Source organism: Urtica dioica, chromosome 3, assembly GCF_054948205.1.
Source record: "Urtica dioica subsp. dioica isolate 48M chromosome 3, U.dioica_male_clone48M_v1_H2, whole genome shotgun sequence".
In the NCBI taxonomy this organism is placed as follows: Eukaryota; Viridiplantae; Streptophyta; class Magnoliopsida; order Rosales; family Urticaceae; genus Urtica; species Urtica dioica.
The window spans coordinates 4,820,306-4,835,219 of NC_142758.1; the positions used below are offsets into that span (position 1 = coordinate 4,820,306).

Here is a 14,914-nt window from a genome sequence, read left to right on the forward strand (position 1 = left end):
CATATCATGGTGTCTCCGCATCATTCATCATGGACTCAAACAATTCCGGTCGCTCAACAAAATCATCCTCCAAATCGTTCATCATTCCGCACATATCATCAATATCATCTTCAACATCATTGTTATCCTCGTTTACCGTAGAACGAAAAACCTCACCATGGTAGTACCATCTTTGATACGAGGTCATTATTCCATATACAAATAAATGGGTCCGAACGACATCAATCGAAAAATGTCTATGATTTCCACATTGAATACAAGGACAACGCATAGATTTCACATCTACCATGTTCTCTCTAGCAAAATCACAAAACTCATCTACACCTTTACGATATATCTCGTTTAATCTATTCTCCCACATCCACTTTCTCATCTTCATAGAAAACCCTAATTATATAAAAAAAAAAAAACTCATTCTAATTAGTAAACTATCAAGAGAACAACATTTGGAGCAAATTAAAGAAGAACTTACTAGATTTGGATGTGTAGATGAGACTTGTAAATGAGAACGCAGTAGAATGAGTCGAAATGGTGCTGGAAATATTTTTCGAGAGGTTATGAGAATTCTAAGTGAAAAAAAAGAGAAATGAGAATATATATCATCAGCCTCGTGTTTCTCGCCGCGGCGAACATATGACTTCGCCGCGGCTACGACTTTCTACAACGGTTAACATAACCGTTGTAGAAACAACTCGCCGCGGCGGACATTACACGTCGCCGCGGCGACATCCAACCAATAAATTCCCGCCGCGGCGATGTACAAACGTTGCCACGGCGATGTTTATTCGCCGCGGCGGGAAATAGATTTCGCCGTGGCGCAAAACTTACCGAGAGGATGCTTATTTGAAATTCTGTTCTCGCCGCAGGGTAATTTTCTGGGTTTGTCTCGCCGCGGCAGACTTTACACGTCGCCGCGGCGAGACTTCTACAACGCTTATTATAAGCGTTGTAGAAACAACTCGCCGCGGCGGGAATTATACACATTTAGGGTTAGGAGTCTCAACTCGCCGCGGCTAGGAATATTTCTCGCCGCGGCGTTACTTTTCTGGGTTTGTCTCGCTGCGGCGGACTTTACACGTCGCCGCGGCGAGAGTTCTACAACGCTTGTTATAAGCGTTGTAGAAACAAATCGCCGCGGCGGGAATTACACTTCGCCACGGCGAGGGTTCTACAACGCTTATAATAAGCGTTGTAGAAGCCTTTTAAAACAAAAAAAATTCATTTTTTTTAAACTTCCTGCCTATTTTTCAGACTTAAGCGTTTTTTTTCCCATATTTTTCATTCATATTTCATTCTCTTCTACTCCTCCATTCTTCTTCTTCTCTCCCCGCCCCTCTCTCTCACCTTCTCTTTCTCGCCGTCCTTCTCTCTCCGCCCCTCTCTCTCTCTTCTCGCCTCCTTCTCTCTCCGCCCCCCTCTCTCTCTTCTCACCGTCCCTCTCTCTCCGGCCCTCACCCTCTCTTCTCGCCGCCCCTCTCTCTCCGGCCCTCACCCTCTCTTTTCCCCGCCCATCTCTCTCCGGTCCTCACTCTCACTCCTCATAGCCTCCGCCTCACCTTGACCCCGCCTCGCCTCCACCTCGCCCTTGCCCCGCCTCCACCTCGCCCTTGCCCCGCCTCCACCTCGCCTCTCGCTCGCCACGTCCTCGCCTCGACCGGGTATGTTATTTCCCAACTTTTTTTGAATTTAATATGATTTATGTTATTATTTAGTTAGAATTTGGTATTTATTTGAAGTTAGGAAGAATTTGTATTGGATTTTAGTATATTGGATTTGAATTCGTTTTATTTGAGTTTGATATTGATTTGAAGTTGTATTTGAGTTGGAATCGGATTGGATTTGAGTTAGAAATTGAGATTATGTTTTGAATTTTGTATATTAGATTCCATGTCGTCCACTACTACTACTACTTCTAGCGGTAGTGGTAAAAGAAAAATTAGAAGACAACTAGCGCTTAACTCCGATGAACAAGGAAAACGAAGAAACACTCTTATGGGTCGGGTTAATAAGGCTAAAACACTTGGTAAAAAAATCCCGGTACAATTTGATGATAAAGGGCAACCAATGGGTAAAGAGGGTGATGAGTTGTCGAGTTACTTTGGCGTGTTAGCAAGAGAACACGTTCCACTTTCGATGCGTGATTGGAGATGTAAAGACAACGCCAAAATTAAAGAACGGATTTGGAACGAAATGCAAGAAGGATTTACGATTCCTATCGAACAAAAACACGATTGCCTTATGAGAGTTGGAGAAGTGGCAAGGTTATTTCGTCATGAGATATACAACGATCTACTCAAAGACATAATCAACGAACCAATCGCCTTAAAGAGACCGGCTTGTATTTTGAAATTCTATACAAGTATCACCGAAGAAGATTGGATAGCATTTGTTGAGTATAGACGGACCGAAATGTTCAAACAAACATCTGAACATGGGAAATCAAATATCGGAAAAAGTGTGTACAAATCTCGAACGGGCCGAAATGGATATCGAAAGCTTGATCAAGAAAAGGTTAGATTCTTTTTTTTCTTTTAGTTATTCCAAATGTTGCAATTATTTTTTAATTTATTATAAAATTACTTCTTACTAGCATGACGAAACGGGAGAATGGCCTACGAAAGAGGAACTTTGGATTGACTCGCGAATGAAAGACGTAGATAACTACAAGGATGAGAAAGACAAATTGATGGGAGAAAAAATCGTAAGTTCTTTCCCTTTGTTATAACAATTAACCTTGTAATTTTATTTTCAAATAATTTTATGTGTAGAAAACGTTATCACAACAAGCATCGCAAGGGACATGGTTGCCGGAATCGGGAAAGAGCGTTTTGCAAGAAGCTTTGGGAACGTCGCGAGTTTGCGGTCAATCCAAACACACGTCGCGTTTTAAGTACTTTGTTCCTCCAACGCCCAACGAAGAAGTAATGAAGATGCGTCGGGAAATGAGCGAGTTAAAGTCTTTGGTGATGAAGGCCTTCGGTGGAAATGGTAGCATTAATGTCGGAGATGCTAATGTCGAGTCGCCTAGTGTCGAGCGTGTGGAAGAGAATCTCAACGCGAAGGTTGTTGATGATAAAGAGATGAAAAATGTTGAAGAACACGTCAATGAAGCGGTCTCTTTAGGTATGTTTAATTTTTTTTTTATCTATTTATTAATAAAGATAAATGTTTTGGTATTAAGTTATTGATAATATTCTTGATTCGCTTAGAACACGACGATGTTGATGATCGTCCGAAGATCGATCCTATCATTGTTGATGATCGTCCGAAGTTCGATCCTATTGTTGTGGAAAAACCCAATAGTATTCGTGCTAGTTGCTCATTGAATCCAACCACCCCGGTGACACCGACTTCGGATGAAAGCCTCGAGTGTCTTCTTTTCATAGATGATGTTGTGAAAGGAGGCACGATTCATGTTGCAAATGGGCGAGCATACCTAAATGGGAGCGTCGTTCACTCTTTACCTTTGGAGGAAGGAAATGTACGTGTGACCGTTTTGGGGGTTTTGATTAAAAAAGCAAAATTGCCAATTCCCACCGAAGAAGCTCAAACCATTGAAGATGCAATAGGAGGATTTGTCTCGTGGCCGAAGAGATTGATCGAAGTGGACACGGGAATAGAGAGTCGCGGTCCGGTTGTCAAACAACTCTCAAAGCTCGGTTTAGAGAGTGAACCTAGCATCGATGATACTAAGAAGATTCCGTACAAGGTGATTAATCCAAAGTTTCGATTGCTCGCTTAACATGCCAACAAAGTAATGTTACCGGAAGGGGATGTGATTATGGTCAATGTTAGTCCAAGTCTCGCGGCTATCCCGATTCCGATGTCATTTGAAGATGTTTCCGACTTTTTGCAATACTTGGAAATTGGCGCGGGGAGCATAACGGTCTATATGGAGTAAGTGTTTTCTTTGTATGCGTTTTTAATATAAATATTCAATATTTAGTGTTTTGATCAATCAAATACTTGTTTGTCATAGCTATCTACGCTCGAGGCTAGAAAAGGCGAAGAAGAGTCGAGACTATTGTTTTATAAATCCGGGCTTAAGTTCGTACATCGAAAACAACGACGAGGACACTTATTTGTCAAAGAGAGTCAAGGACGTTGGAAACATGGTACGAAAATGCAAATTTGGTGAACTAGCTTTGATGCCGTACAATAAAGGTGCGCATTGGATGCTCGTTGTCCTCGACCCTTGGAGAGATAGTGCTATGTTCTTCGACCCGTTAAGAAATAAAATTCCAATCGATTTAACTCGATTGATAAAAAGGTAATATTTTGATTTTTTAAACTATTTTTATTATAAATCATTGTAGAGGTTTTTTCTCTTATGATTTCCGTGTTATAGGGTTTTTGTGGATTTCAAGCTCGAACACCAAAACGCCCATAATAACGGACAGTCAACGTACATCAAGGCTTGGAACGCTCCGAGACAAACCGGAAACACGGAATGCGGGTATTTTGTTATTTCTTATATGCGCGATATAGTCGTAGGAGGTGTAGGAAAATTAGAAACTAAGAAAAACTATACAAAAGAGGATTTAGAGAGAGTTAGGGAAGAATGGGTAACTTATGTACAAACATTTATTAATTGTGATGATTAGTTAGTTTTTATATTCAATTTTGGATTTGTTTTAGATGTAAATATTTCTTTTGAATGTTTTGAAGATGTATATATTATTTTTTGGATTGAAGGTTATTTTCAGGTGCCATATTTTTTAAACCGAGTTTAGTACGTGTAAAAAATGATTTCAGGTTCAAAATAAAGCCTTCGCCGCGGCGACTTAGAAATTTCGCCGCGGCGTATAACGTTCGCCGCGGCGAAAAATAAGAGTCGCCGCGGCAAAAAAGATACCGAGAGCACATTATTCATGCATCAAAAACTCGCCGCAGCGATGTTTTAGTTTCGCCGCGGCGAAACTTAAACGTCGCCGCGGCGGGTTTTTAAAAAAATATTCAGAAAACTTCTACAACGGATAAAAATCCATTGTAGAATACCCTTGCCGCGGCGCAGAACCTACGTCGCCGCGGCGTGAATCTCGCCGCGGCGAAGTATAATTTTAGCCGCGGCTAAAACATTCTACAACGGATCTTCAATCCGTTGTAGAATCATGTCGCCGCAGCGCGGAACGTACTTCGCCGCGGCACACAACTCGCCGCGGCGACGTATTATTTCCGCCGCGGCGACATGATTCTACAACGGATTGAAGATCCGTTGTAGAATTTCTCGCCGCGACGAGAAATATACGTCGCCGCGGCGAGTAGTTTGAAAACATTTAAAAATTACACAATGGATTCAAACCGTTGTAGAAGCTTCTACAACGCTTAAATATCCGTTGTAGAAGCTTAGTTTCTACAACGGATCATTAAGCGTTGTAGAAAGCTGTTGGATTCTACAACGGATTTTTAAGCGTTGTAGAAGCTTCTACAACGCAGGTTTCTACAACGCTTAATAAGCGTTGTAGAAACATTCTACAACTGTTTTTAAGCGTTGTAGAATCCTAGTTTTGTAGTAGTGATTCCCAAATCCCTAGATATTTTTCCACTCCCAAATCCCTCGAAGCACTCCGACCACCGCTCAGGTCCGCTGTCAACCTCTACCACTTGCCCGCCATCTTTTAACCTGTGAGTATTTGTTTCCATCTCACTCTATCTCTATATGTATCTTTAAACATGTGAGTATTTGTTTGTTTTTGTGTATCTCTTCGACATTCTCTTGGCGAGCCACATCGATGAGCTCATCTTCACTGAACTCCGGTAAGTCTCTTCTATGTGAGTGTATGTGTGTGTATTTATGTATCTACGTGCATGTTTTTGTGTGTGTGTCTGAGTATGCATCTAAGTATATATGTGTGTGTATGATGTGTGAGTCTGTTAGCGAGTAAGTGAGTGAGTAAGTGTGTGTGTGTGTGTGTGTGTGTGTGTGTGTGTGTGTGTGTGTGTGTGTGTGTGTGTGTATGTATGTGTATATGTGTTTCCTGGCTTTGTAGGTGTGTATATGTGTGTGTTTTTAAGTGTGTGTGTGTGTGTGTGTGTGTATGTATGTGTGTGTGTGCGTGTGTGTGTGTGTGTGTTTATGTGAGAATGTGTGTGAGAGAGTGTGCATTTGTGTGTTAGTGTTCGCTGTGTGTGTGTGTGTGTGTGTGTGTGTGTGTGTGTGTATGTGTGTGTGTGTTTGTTTGTTTTGTTGAACGTGTTAGTGTTATGTGTGTGAGAGGGTGGGTATGTGTCTGAGTTTATGTGTGTGTGTGTGTATTTAAGAAAGAGAGAGAGAGAGAGAGAGAGAGAGAGAGAGAGAGAGTGTGTGTGTGTGTGTGTGTGTGCGCGCTTGTGTGGGAGTGTTATGTGTGTGTGTTTTGTTGAGGTTGGGAGTGTTATGGGGGGTTGAGGTTGCGCGATTTGAAGAGAGAGAGAGAGAGAGAGAGAGAGAGAGAGAGAGAGAGAGAGAGTGTGTGTGTGTGTGTGTGTGTGTGTGTGTGTGTGTGTATGTGTGTGTGTGAATCGGTGTGTGTGGGGACACGGATCACAGTACAGGAAATGGGGGACGAGTGGGGTGGGGAGGGTAGGATAGGGTGTGTATCTCAGATAAACAATGATCTCTTTGTGCACAACAAGAACACGGCAAGGTAAAACTATTGATTGTCGTTTCCTATCTTATTTTTGAATTCTACAGCGATTTATGGGTGTTTTTGCTATATAGTCGCGGTTGTAGCATAGTCGGTACTAGGTAGTCGTGGTTATTTTAAAACAGCGACAAAGTTTTAGCAACTACATTTTCCGCGGCTGAAGTAGCGGCTATTATGGAATTAGCCGCGAAAAATGCCATGGTAATTTTTGTAGCGGCAGTGGAGTAGAGTAGGAAGTTTCTCTGATCTCGAGGTACATTGATTTGATAAACCAAAAAATCATCATGTTTTTCTTGGCCTTCCACTCTTTGTATACCAAATCTTCACTCTTCGGAGCCTTCGCCACGCTTGTGGGGTAGTCGTTTCGCCCGAAAATAACATGACCGCAGATAGTGACCACTGAAAGTAGTTGTGGCCGTTAAGCTTGTGATTCGTGACATGATGGGAAAGTTGATCGAGGTTGAAGTGTGAGAACGTGGATGATGAGTTTTATGAGGATGAAGTGAGGGTAAATAGATTTTCGAAGGTGTTCATGGTATTTTTGTTTATGGGTTCTCATACGATTCGATGTAGAAATTAAGAATAATAGAGAAAATATATAACGTATTTTATTATAGGAGCACGAGTGAATATGTTATGGAGGAGGCTGCGATGGCTCAAGGTCTCGGAACGCGACGTGACTGGGCTACAAGGATAGGTCCATTGATCACTCGTTCGGATCTGCGTAAAAGCCCAGGCTCACGAGATCGAAGCTAGACCTTCATCAGCTCAAGTCAAGGAGGAGCCCATGCAGGACGCAGAGATGTCATCGCTATGAGGAGCAGTGAGAGACCTAGCTTGTGCGTACGACGCCTTGTTTAGGGGAACGTTCGACCTGGAGATTGCACCGAGGGTGAGCCAGATTGGGAGCCACTTTGGGTTGCCGTCATCGAGCTCTCTGCCTACATCCGAGCGCACCTTGAGGCACGACAACGATTACCCGAGGATCCTCCATCCTCATCGGCTCAAGCTGGTAGAGGAAGTCGTGGCCCCGACCCTGATAAGCCCATATATGAACCAGCTAGAAGATGCGGATCACGAGGAAGAACTCCCAACATTAATCGCAGTTATTACTAGTCTTTTTATTATGTTCAGACTATTTTTATTTCGTTTTATTTTGTTTAAACTTTTGATTAGATTATTACCATGTACTTTGTTATAAATGAAATTTTTTATTTCATGTTTTTGAAAATTAAGTTAAATAAAATCTGTAAATTTTAATTAGTATCCAAAAATTGTATTATATTAAAAAAATAAAAATAAACAGCGACATTAGAAGCGAAAATCCGCATTTAATGTCGCTTTTAAATATTTCTCGCAAAATGACGGGAAACGATTAGAAGCGACATTCCGCTTCTAATATCGCTTCTAAATTGTTACCGACATTTCGCAGTAGCCATTTTTGACGCCAAAAAGTTCGACTTAGAAGCGACTAGTCACTTCTAAATATATCGCTTCTAATATTTAGAAGCGACGGACCTATAGAAGCAAAACTCTAAAAGCGACATTCGTCGCTTCTAAAGGCATCTTTTTTTTAGTTTTTTTTTTTTAGTAGTAGTAGTGACTACTGATACTTGTACATGATGATTAACATAACAAATAATTATTTTATATAGAAATTAAAAAAATCTTACTAAACAAATCAAATTATATAGGAAATATAATTGGTGCAACGTGGTGAATTTCAATGTGAACTCATGGAACTAATGAACTTCTTTCATGCAAAAACTAATAAACTACAAACCATCGTTACCTGTTTCTTCAAATGTACATTATGTTCTTTGATTAGGATATGATCATGGATATTGTAGCTTGAATTGATAAAGTATGTGTTACATTTCAACGAAAAAATAAGATAAGTGTGTAACACATTTAATGTACACATGCCATAAAGCTTGAAATATATATATATATATATATATATATATATATATATGTGTGTGTATATATATATATGTATATATATATATATATATATATATATATATTAGATTTTCAGATAAAGTTTTTTAACCGCTGTGCAATAATTAACCACCGTCAACCAACTCTCATGTCAAGAGAAATATGACCTTCACAAAGACTCGCTTTCTTATACAGCTGTTATACTTCATAACATGATTCTTCAAAAAAAAAAAAAAAATTGTGCTCGGAAAACATGATTCTTCATGAGTTACTCAATAAGTAGTCTTTTTCACCTCCTCAATATAAAAAGTTGGCTAACAATTTTCTTTGGCTTATTTTGTGGCTAAACTGATTACCAAGAGGTGTATGAGTGTATCTGTTTATAGATGGTTTTATAAATGTTTTTGCAGGAGAGATCTCATAGCTTATGCGAAAAGCAATGAAAATCAGAAACCGCAATATCTCTCTGGTTTTGTTATTGATCATGCTCAAGCTTCTTTTATGTCACACTTTTCCACATAATAATGTCTCCGAAATCTCTTCAAAACTTTTATTTTAGATGAGCACACCCTACATAGTCTTATAATGAGATCCAATGGGTTCTGTCTCACAGGTCTTGCCTGGAAGTACTAATTCACGTGGGATTTGGCCTTCACGCACACAGTATCGCTTCATGTACTTTGTTCAACAGGTTGAGTAGCAAAAAAAAATAAAAACATGTACCCTTTCAAATTACTCTATAGCCTCTGATTTTTCATTAATTTTTTGTAATATCTAATATTATTGTGAATCAGTGGGAAGTTTCTGTATGCGATGAAAGGCCTCGCCGCTGCCTAAAACCAGCTAGATCAGATTTCAGCATCCGAGGGCTCTGGCCTGCTTCTTATTCAAAAGAAAACCTACCGAATTGCAAAGGCGGTAATGAGTTTGATCTTCGAAAGGTATTTTAACAAGATCTTGTAATCGTAGAAGGCTTCCCAATTACACATAGATTATTGAATAAAATATGCCGAAAATAGATTTCAGATCTTCGAGCTAGATTAAATATAGAGTGGCCATCGCTACTTCACGAAAACAACACGGAGCTATGGCGAGAGGAATGGGAGAGGCACGGGGTTTGCCTGGAATCGGTGCTTTCTCAGCACGATTTCTTTCAGACTGCCGTTGAGCTAAAGCAACGGTACAACCTCCTCAACATGCTTGCGAACCAAGGTAACATTGCAGTTCTAGTATTACTTGCATCGCAAGCATCCCAAAATATGTAGAATTCACCCGCCTTAATGTGGGCAGGAATATTGCCGTTGAGTAACATTTACAGCATCGAGACGATCAGCAATGCCATCAGAAGCGCAACTGGGCACAGACCCATAATCGGGTGTAACTTGTTCAACAAGATTCCCCAGCTCTCCAATGTCATTCTTTGCTTTGATCATAACGCCACCAACATCATCCACTGCCCTGCTACGCCAATATTATGCCGTCATCAATCTCTCTTGTTCCCTTATGATCCCCACCGATGATATGCAACAAGATCACCTCAATTAGATTTCCCTGCACAATTGTAGTATTTGAAAAAAGAATTACGTGCGCAAAATACACACATTTATGCGCGACATTTTGTTTCTTAAACCGAAGAAAATTGTCAATTAAATATTTTTCTCATTTCGCACTTTGTTGTGTGACAGAATTATTTTTTTCACTGAAAGAGAAATTTCTTGTAACGCTCATCTAATTATTTTTCTTTGCAATTTTCCCTTCTTTGTATCAACATTTTCTTACAGATTAATAACAAAAATTAATTTTCAAACCTAAAAATAAAATTGATTGTAATATATTTTTTGCCGTTGGGGGTAAATAAAAAAAATAAAAATAAAATATCATATTCGAATAACTAAGAGAATGTGGAAATTTTCCGGTTAAAATTGAAAAAAAAAATAAATAAATGCTACGAAAAGAGGAAAAGATCACCAGGTACGAGTAGCGCGAAAAATAGATGTGAAGTTACTACTATTTGTTAGTACACCCGTGAAAAATTGATTAATTACGCACTAACGGTTACGAAGCGGTTACAGTTGAATCCCACTAAGAAAGAAACCGCTAGTAACCACCACTTCAAATCTTACACTGCATATATATAATTCAGAAAAGGAAACCATCCACAGAAAGCAATCAATCAAACACAGACTTCCAAAAAACCGAAAAAAGAAATGAACCCGGACGAAGGAAAAAACGGCGAGAGCACGGGGATCCGAATCTACACTCCGGGCAGAAACTCGCCGGCGGCAGATCCAGCGCCGCCGTCGCAGTCGCTGCCGCTGGTGCGTCTTCCGGCGGAAGCGTTGGAGAAGCGGAAGAGGAGGGCGGTGGCGAAGGGCGTCCAGAAGACTCTGTCGAAGACGTCGATGCTGGCGAACTTCCTCCCCACCGGAACCCTCCTGACTTTCGAGATGGTCCTTCCGGCGATATCCGCCAAAAACGGCTCCGGCGAGGGCGGCGTTTGCACGGCCGTGTCGACGTCCATGACCCACGCCCTCCTCGCCCTCTGCTCCCTCTCCTGCTTCTTCTTCCACTTCACCGACAGCTTCAAAGGACCCGACGGCAAAGTCTACTACGGCTTCGTGACCCGCGGCGGCCTCGCCGTCTTCAAGCCCGGCCTCGACGTTCCCGTCCCCACCGACGACAAGTACAGAGCCAGCCTCACCGACCTTGTTCACGCCCTCATGTCCGTCATGGTGTTCGCCGCCATCGCCTTCTCCGACAGGCGCGTCACCGACTGTCTCTTCCCGGGACACCAGAAAGACATGGACGAGCTCATGGAGAGCTTTCCGTTGATGATCGGGATCGTTTGCAGCGCGCTCTTTCTCGTCTTCCCCAACACTCGCTACGGGATTGGTTGCATGGCCACCTAATTTGTTATCAACTCACATGTTTATAATATACGGTTAGATTTAATTCCATTTTCTTTAAAACGGGTTCATGTTTGTATAATAACAATATATAGTTTACGTGTGGGTTATCGTAGTTGTTTTAGTATGTTATAATTGTTGCTAGAGCACTCTATTCGTTTTCTTCTATTACTAAGTTGCTTTCGGTTCTTGTATGTTTTTTTTTTTGTTTTATATTTTTCATAGATTAAATTTTAATACTTTTTTTTTTTAAATACGAGCATTATTGTAAATAAGTATCAACTACCAAGCATTTTGAATTCACACTCTAGAAACCATTATAAAATTTGAGATCTTTGATAAAATACAAAGGCAATCTAATCTCTTTACTTACCCTAAACTAATTACATTTATATGGTACTTAATTGAGTAGAGTCATAATTCCACATCACCTCCAAACTAAATATTGTGTAAATTTTGTGGGAAAAAAAAAACTACAGTAATGTTATAATTGTTCTATTAATTTCGTGCGAGGCGCTGATCATCTAAATGTCAATGGTGGAAAATAAAAGGAATGCCTGAAGATGGGTTGGGAGAAAAATTAAGCGAAAAATAAATAAAAGTTAACGAAGCAGTTTATTTGGTTAGTCACCGTTGGTCTCTCATATGTATGCGAAAAATTTCAACCACTCTCAAAGACACGGTGCGTGCGTACTGCAAAATAATAATAATAAAAATGTTGCGATAAGAAATAGTGGTACCAAAAAGTGTAAAGATTTTTCATTTATCACAATTATAATTGAGATAAATCTAACCATATATGTGATCCGATTATTGACCCCACGATTGATGTCCATATGCACATACATGTAGGGATATGGAGTGTTTGAGAGCACATTTCCAAATTCCTACTATTTTGAAAAATTTATCAAATTACTGCCTTGATATTCTCTTAATTTTGATGCAGATGTAACGTGGGGCAATGAAGCTCCACCCTGGTTGTACCCCGATTTAATGGCTGATTTGCCACATTAATATAAATCTGATTGTTTGATAAAAAAAATAAAAAAATAAAATTAGGAGTAATCAACAAAATCCTACTCCGATTCAAATGAGAGAGCAAAATGTTACTCATTCTAACCTCAAGTTGTATCATTAATTACATTTCATTTATTTGTCCAATACCCCACACACATATATTCCCACCAATTAAAGATTCTTTTTTTTTTTTTTTTTTCTCTTTCAACACTTCTCACCTCAACACCTTCTCCTATGTCCAGAAAAACACGCCTGCCCAAAATCTGTAACCCCGACTTGGGCTTAGCGCGGCCCAAAAACCAAAGCTTTTGTCGTCGGCGTTTCCATACTCCACGTATCTGTCGTGTCCTGTTCGCCAGTCTCCACCTTCTCATGTTCCACGTATTCGGCGTTTCTTTACTCCGACTTGGTGCACCTAAAGACGTCCTTCGCGAGACACAAAGTTGCCCCTAACGGCGCACCTAAAGACGTCTTTTGCGAAGCACCAAGCCTCCTCTAACGGCGCACATACACTTGTCCCTCGTGACGCACCAAATGCATCCCTCACGACGTACAAAGCTGCCCCTAACGGCGCACCTAAAGCCATCCCTCGCGATGCACCAAGTCGCTCCTAACGACGCACCTAAAGCCGTCCTTTGCAATAGACCAAGCCGCTCCTAACGGTGCACTTAAAGCCGTCCCTCGCGATGAACCAAAGCCATGCCTCGCGACGCACAAAGCCGCCCTTAACGGCGCACCTATAAGCCGTCTCTCGCGATGCACCAAGCCATCCATAATGTTCACCTAAAGACATCCCTCGCGATGAATTAAGCCGCCCTAATGACGCACCTAAAGACATCCCTCCCGACGCACCAAGGCGCCCCTAACGACGCAATTAAGCCATCGCTAAATCTATCCCCCGTGACGCACCTAGCTCTTCCTAATGGCGCAGCTAAAGTCGTCTCTCACGATGCACCAAAGCCGCCCCAAACGGTGCACCTAAAGCTGTCCCTTGCGGCGCACCAAATTTGTTTCCTCGCCACGTACCAAATCACCAAAATTGCTCTTAGTTTACTGCCAAGCTCTAATCGATAATAAAATTAGGGGGCCAATGTTGTATATCCATTCCAAGCCTCCAGAATGGCTCAATAGACCGGCCTGAAGTGGATCTAGTCCAAGGCCCTACACCCAAGTATGCTCGACCGGCCGATCGGTCAGCTCCCGGACGCACGGGCACACGGCCAGCCACCTGGCCGGTTCTTGGACGAACGACCACACGGCCAGTCGGTTGCTCGACTCTCGGGCGCGCTATCACACTGTCATATGGCCAGTCGGCTGATCGACTTCCGGACGCATGACCATACGGCCACACGGCGGAATTTTAAAAAAAAAAATTTGACAAGTAAAACAATTTTACTAACCTAGACAAAGATCAAGTACACGTAAATAAAAACTATTATGAGCATAATAAATTTACTAACCTTTTTAGAAGCTTGAACGTTGATGAGCATTCGAAAGGTTGAAAACGTTCGTCTCCCTCGCAGCACGTCTCTCTTTCTTTCCTCGCCAACTCGAGCAACCACGAAAATTTCTATCACTATAATCACTCGATAGAAATAGGAATTAGTGAGTGGGCACTTTTAAACACTACGAATCTAGAACAAGTCTCAAAGTTGAAGAGCTAAAAACGCTAGGTCAAATGAGGACCTAGGTGCCAAAACAAAAACGAAAGAAAACTAGAGAGAGAGGGAGGAGTTCGGCCAAGTTTAGAGAGAGAAACTCTCAATCTCTAAAACTTTGGATGAATCAAATGTGAAGAATGAGGGCTCTATTTATAAGAGAGGTTTTACCTTCAATAAGGTAGTTTCCTCTTCTATAGAATATCACATATTCATGAGCACAATTTGCTCTATTTCCCTTTATTCCACACGGCCAAGACTTGCCAAGCAAGTCCTTGGATTTGTTTCCTCTTTTATTTGCTTCTCCCTTGACCCATTTGGCCGAAATCTCTCCTCTTTTTACTTTGGCAAGTATCTTCATGCATTAATGCACAAAATAATCTCTCTTTTCTTGCTTAGGGTCGCCCAAGGCTCTCTAGAAGGAGCTTCTAGAAGCATCTTCATTTGTTCATGACAACATGAGAAAGCCCCATTAAGAATTTTCAATAAAATTCTTATGAAATGAAGTTAATCCACAAGGCCCAATTAAACCAACTTGGCCGAGTGGTTTTAAGTCATCAAATGACATTGTCAAAAAATTTATTGACATTCATTTCATCCTATGTCCAAAAAGACAAAAATACCTTTTTTACAATTTTCGTAAAACTTGTCTCGTTCTTGTTTTGACTTAGCTTCTAGTTTAACTATTCCTACTCGATGTGATTTGTGACAGTGACCTCATGGATCCAAATGAACAAAGCTTGAGCTAAATACTTGGACTCAAAAG

At 41.0% G+C, this 14,914-nt stretch overlaps 2 protein-coding genes across 2 annotated transcripts; both read left to right on the top strand.

The window, feature by feature from the left end:
- Positions 1-6,537: 6,537 nt before the first annotated feature.
- On the top strand, positions 6,538-10,166 carry LOC149402178 (ribonuclease 1-like). The gene is made up of 6 exons (XM_089608256.1): positions 6,538-6,626; positions 8,978-9,041; positions 9,181-9,258; positions 9,362-9,508; positions 9,587-9,779; positions 9,858-10,166. The coding sequence occupies exons 1-6, from the start codon at positions 6,538-6,540 to the stop codon at positions 10,085-10,087; spliced, it is 801 nt and encodes a 266-aa protein (XP_089464382.1). The 3' UTR covers positions 10,088-10,166.
- A 608-nt stretch (positions 10,167-10,774) lies between these two features.
- LOC149402179 (protein DMP9-like) lies at positions 10,775-11,476 on the top strand. The gene has a single exon (XM_089608257.1). The coding sequence runs from the start codon at positions 10,775-10,777 to the stop codon at positions 11,474-11,476; it is 702 nt and encodes a 233-aa protein (XP_089464383.1).
- Positions 11,477-14,914: the final 3,438 nt, after the last annotated feature.

Excerpts from the sequence above, each read along its gene's own strand:
- LOC149402178 (XM_089608256.1), top strand. The coding sequence starts at position 6,538 with ATGGGGGACGAGTGGGGTGGGGAGGGTAGGATAGGGTGTGTATCTCAG. Across the intron at positions 9,509-9,586 it reads ATGAGTTTGATCTTCGAAAG|ATTTCAGATCTTCGAGCTAG; the intron begins GTATTTTAACAA and ends TGCCGAAAATAG. Across the intron at positions 9,780-9,857 it reads CAACATGCTTGCGAACCAAG|GAATATTGCCGTTGAGTAAC; the intron begins GTAACATTGCAG and ends TAATGTGGGCAG.
- LOC149402179 (XM_089608257.1), top strand. The coding sequence starts at position 10,775 with ATGAACCCGGACGAAGGAAAAAACGGCGAGAGCACGGGGATCCGAATC.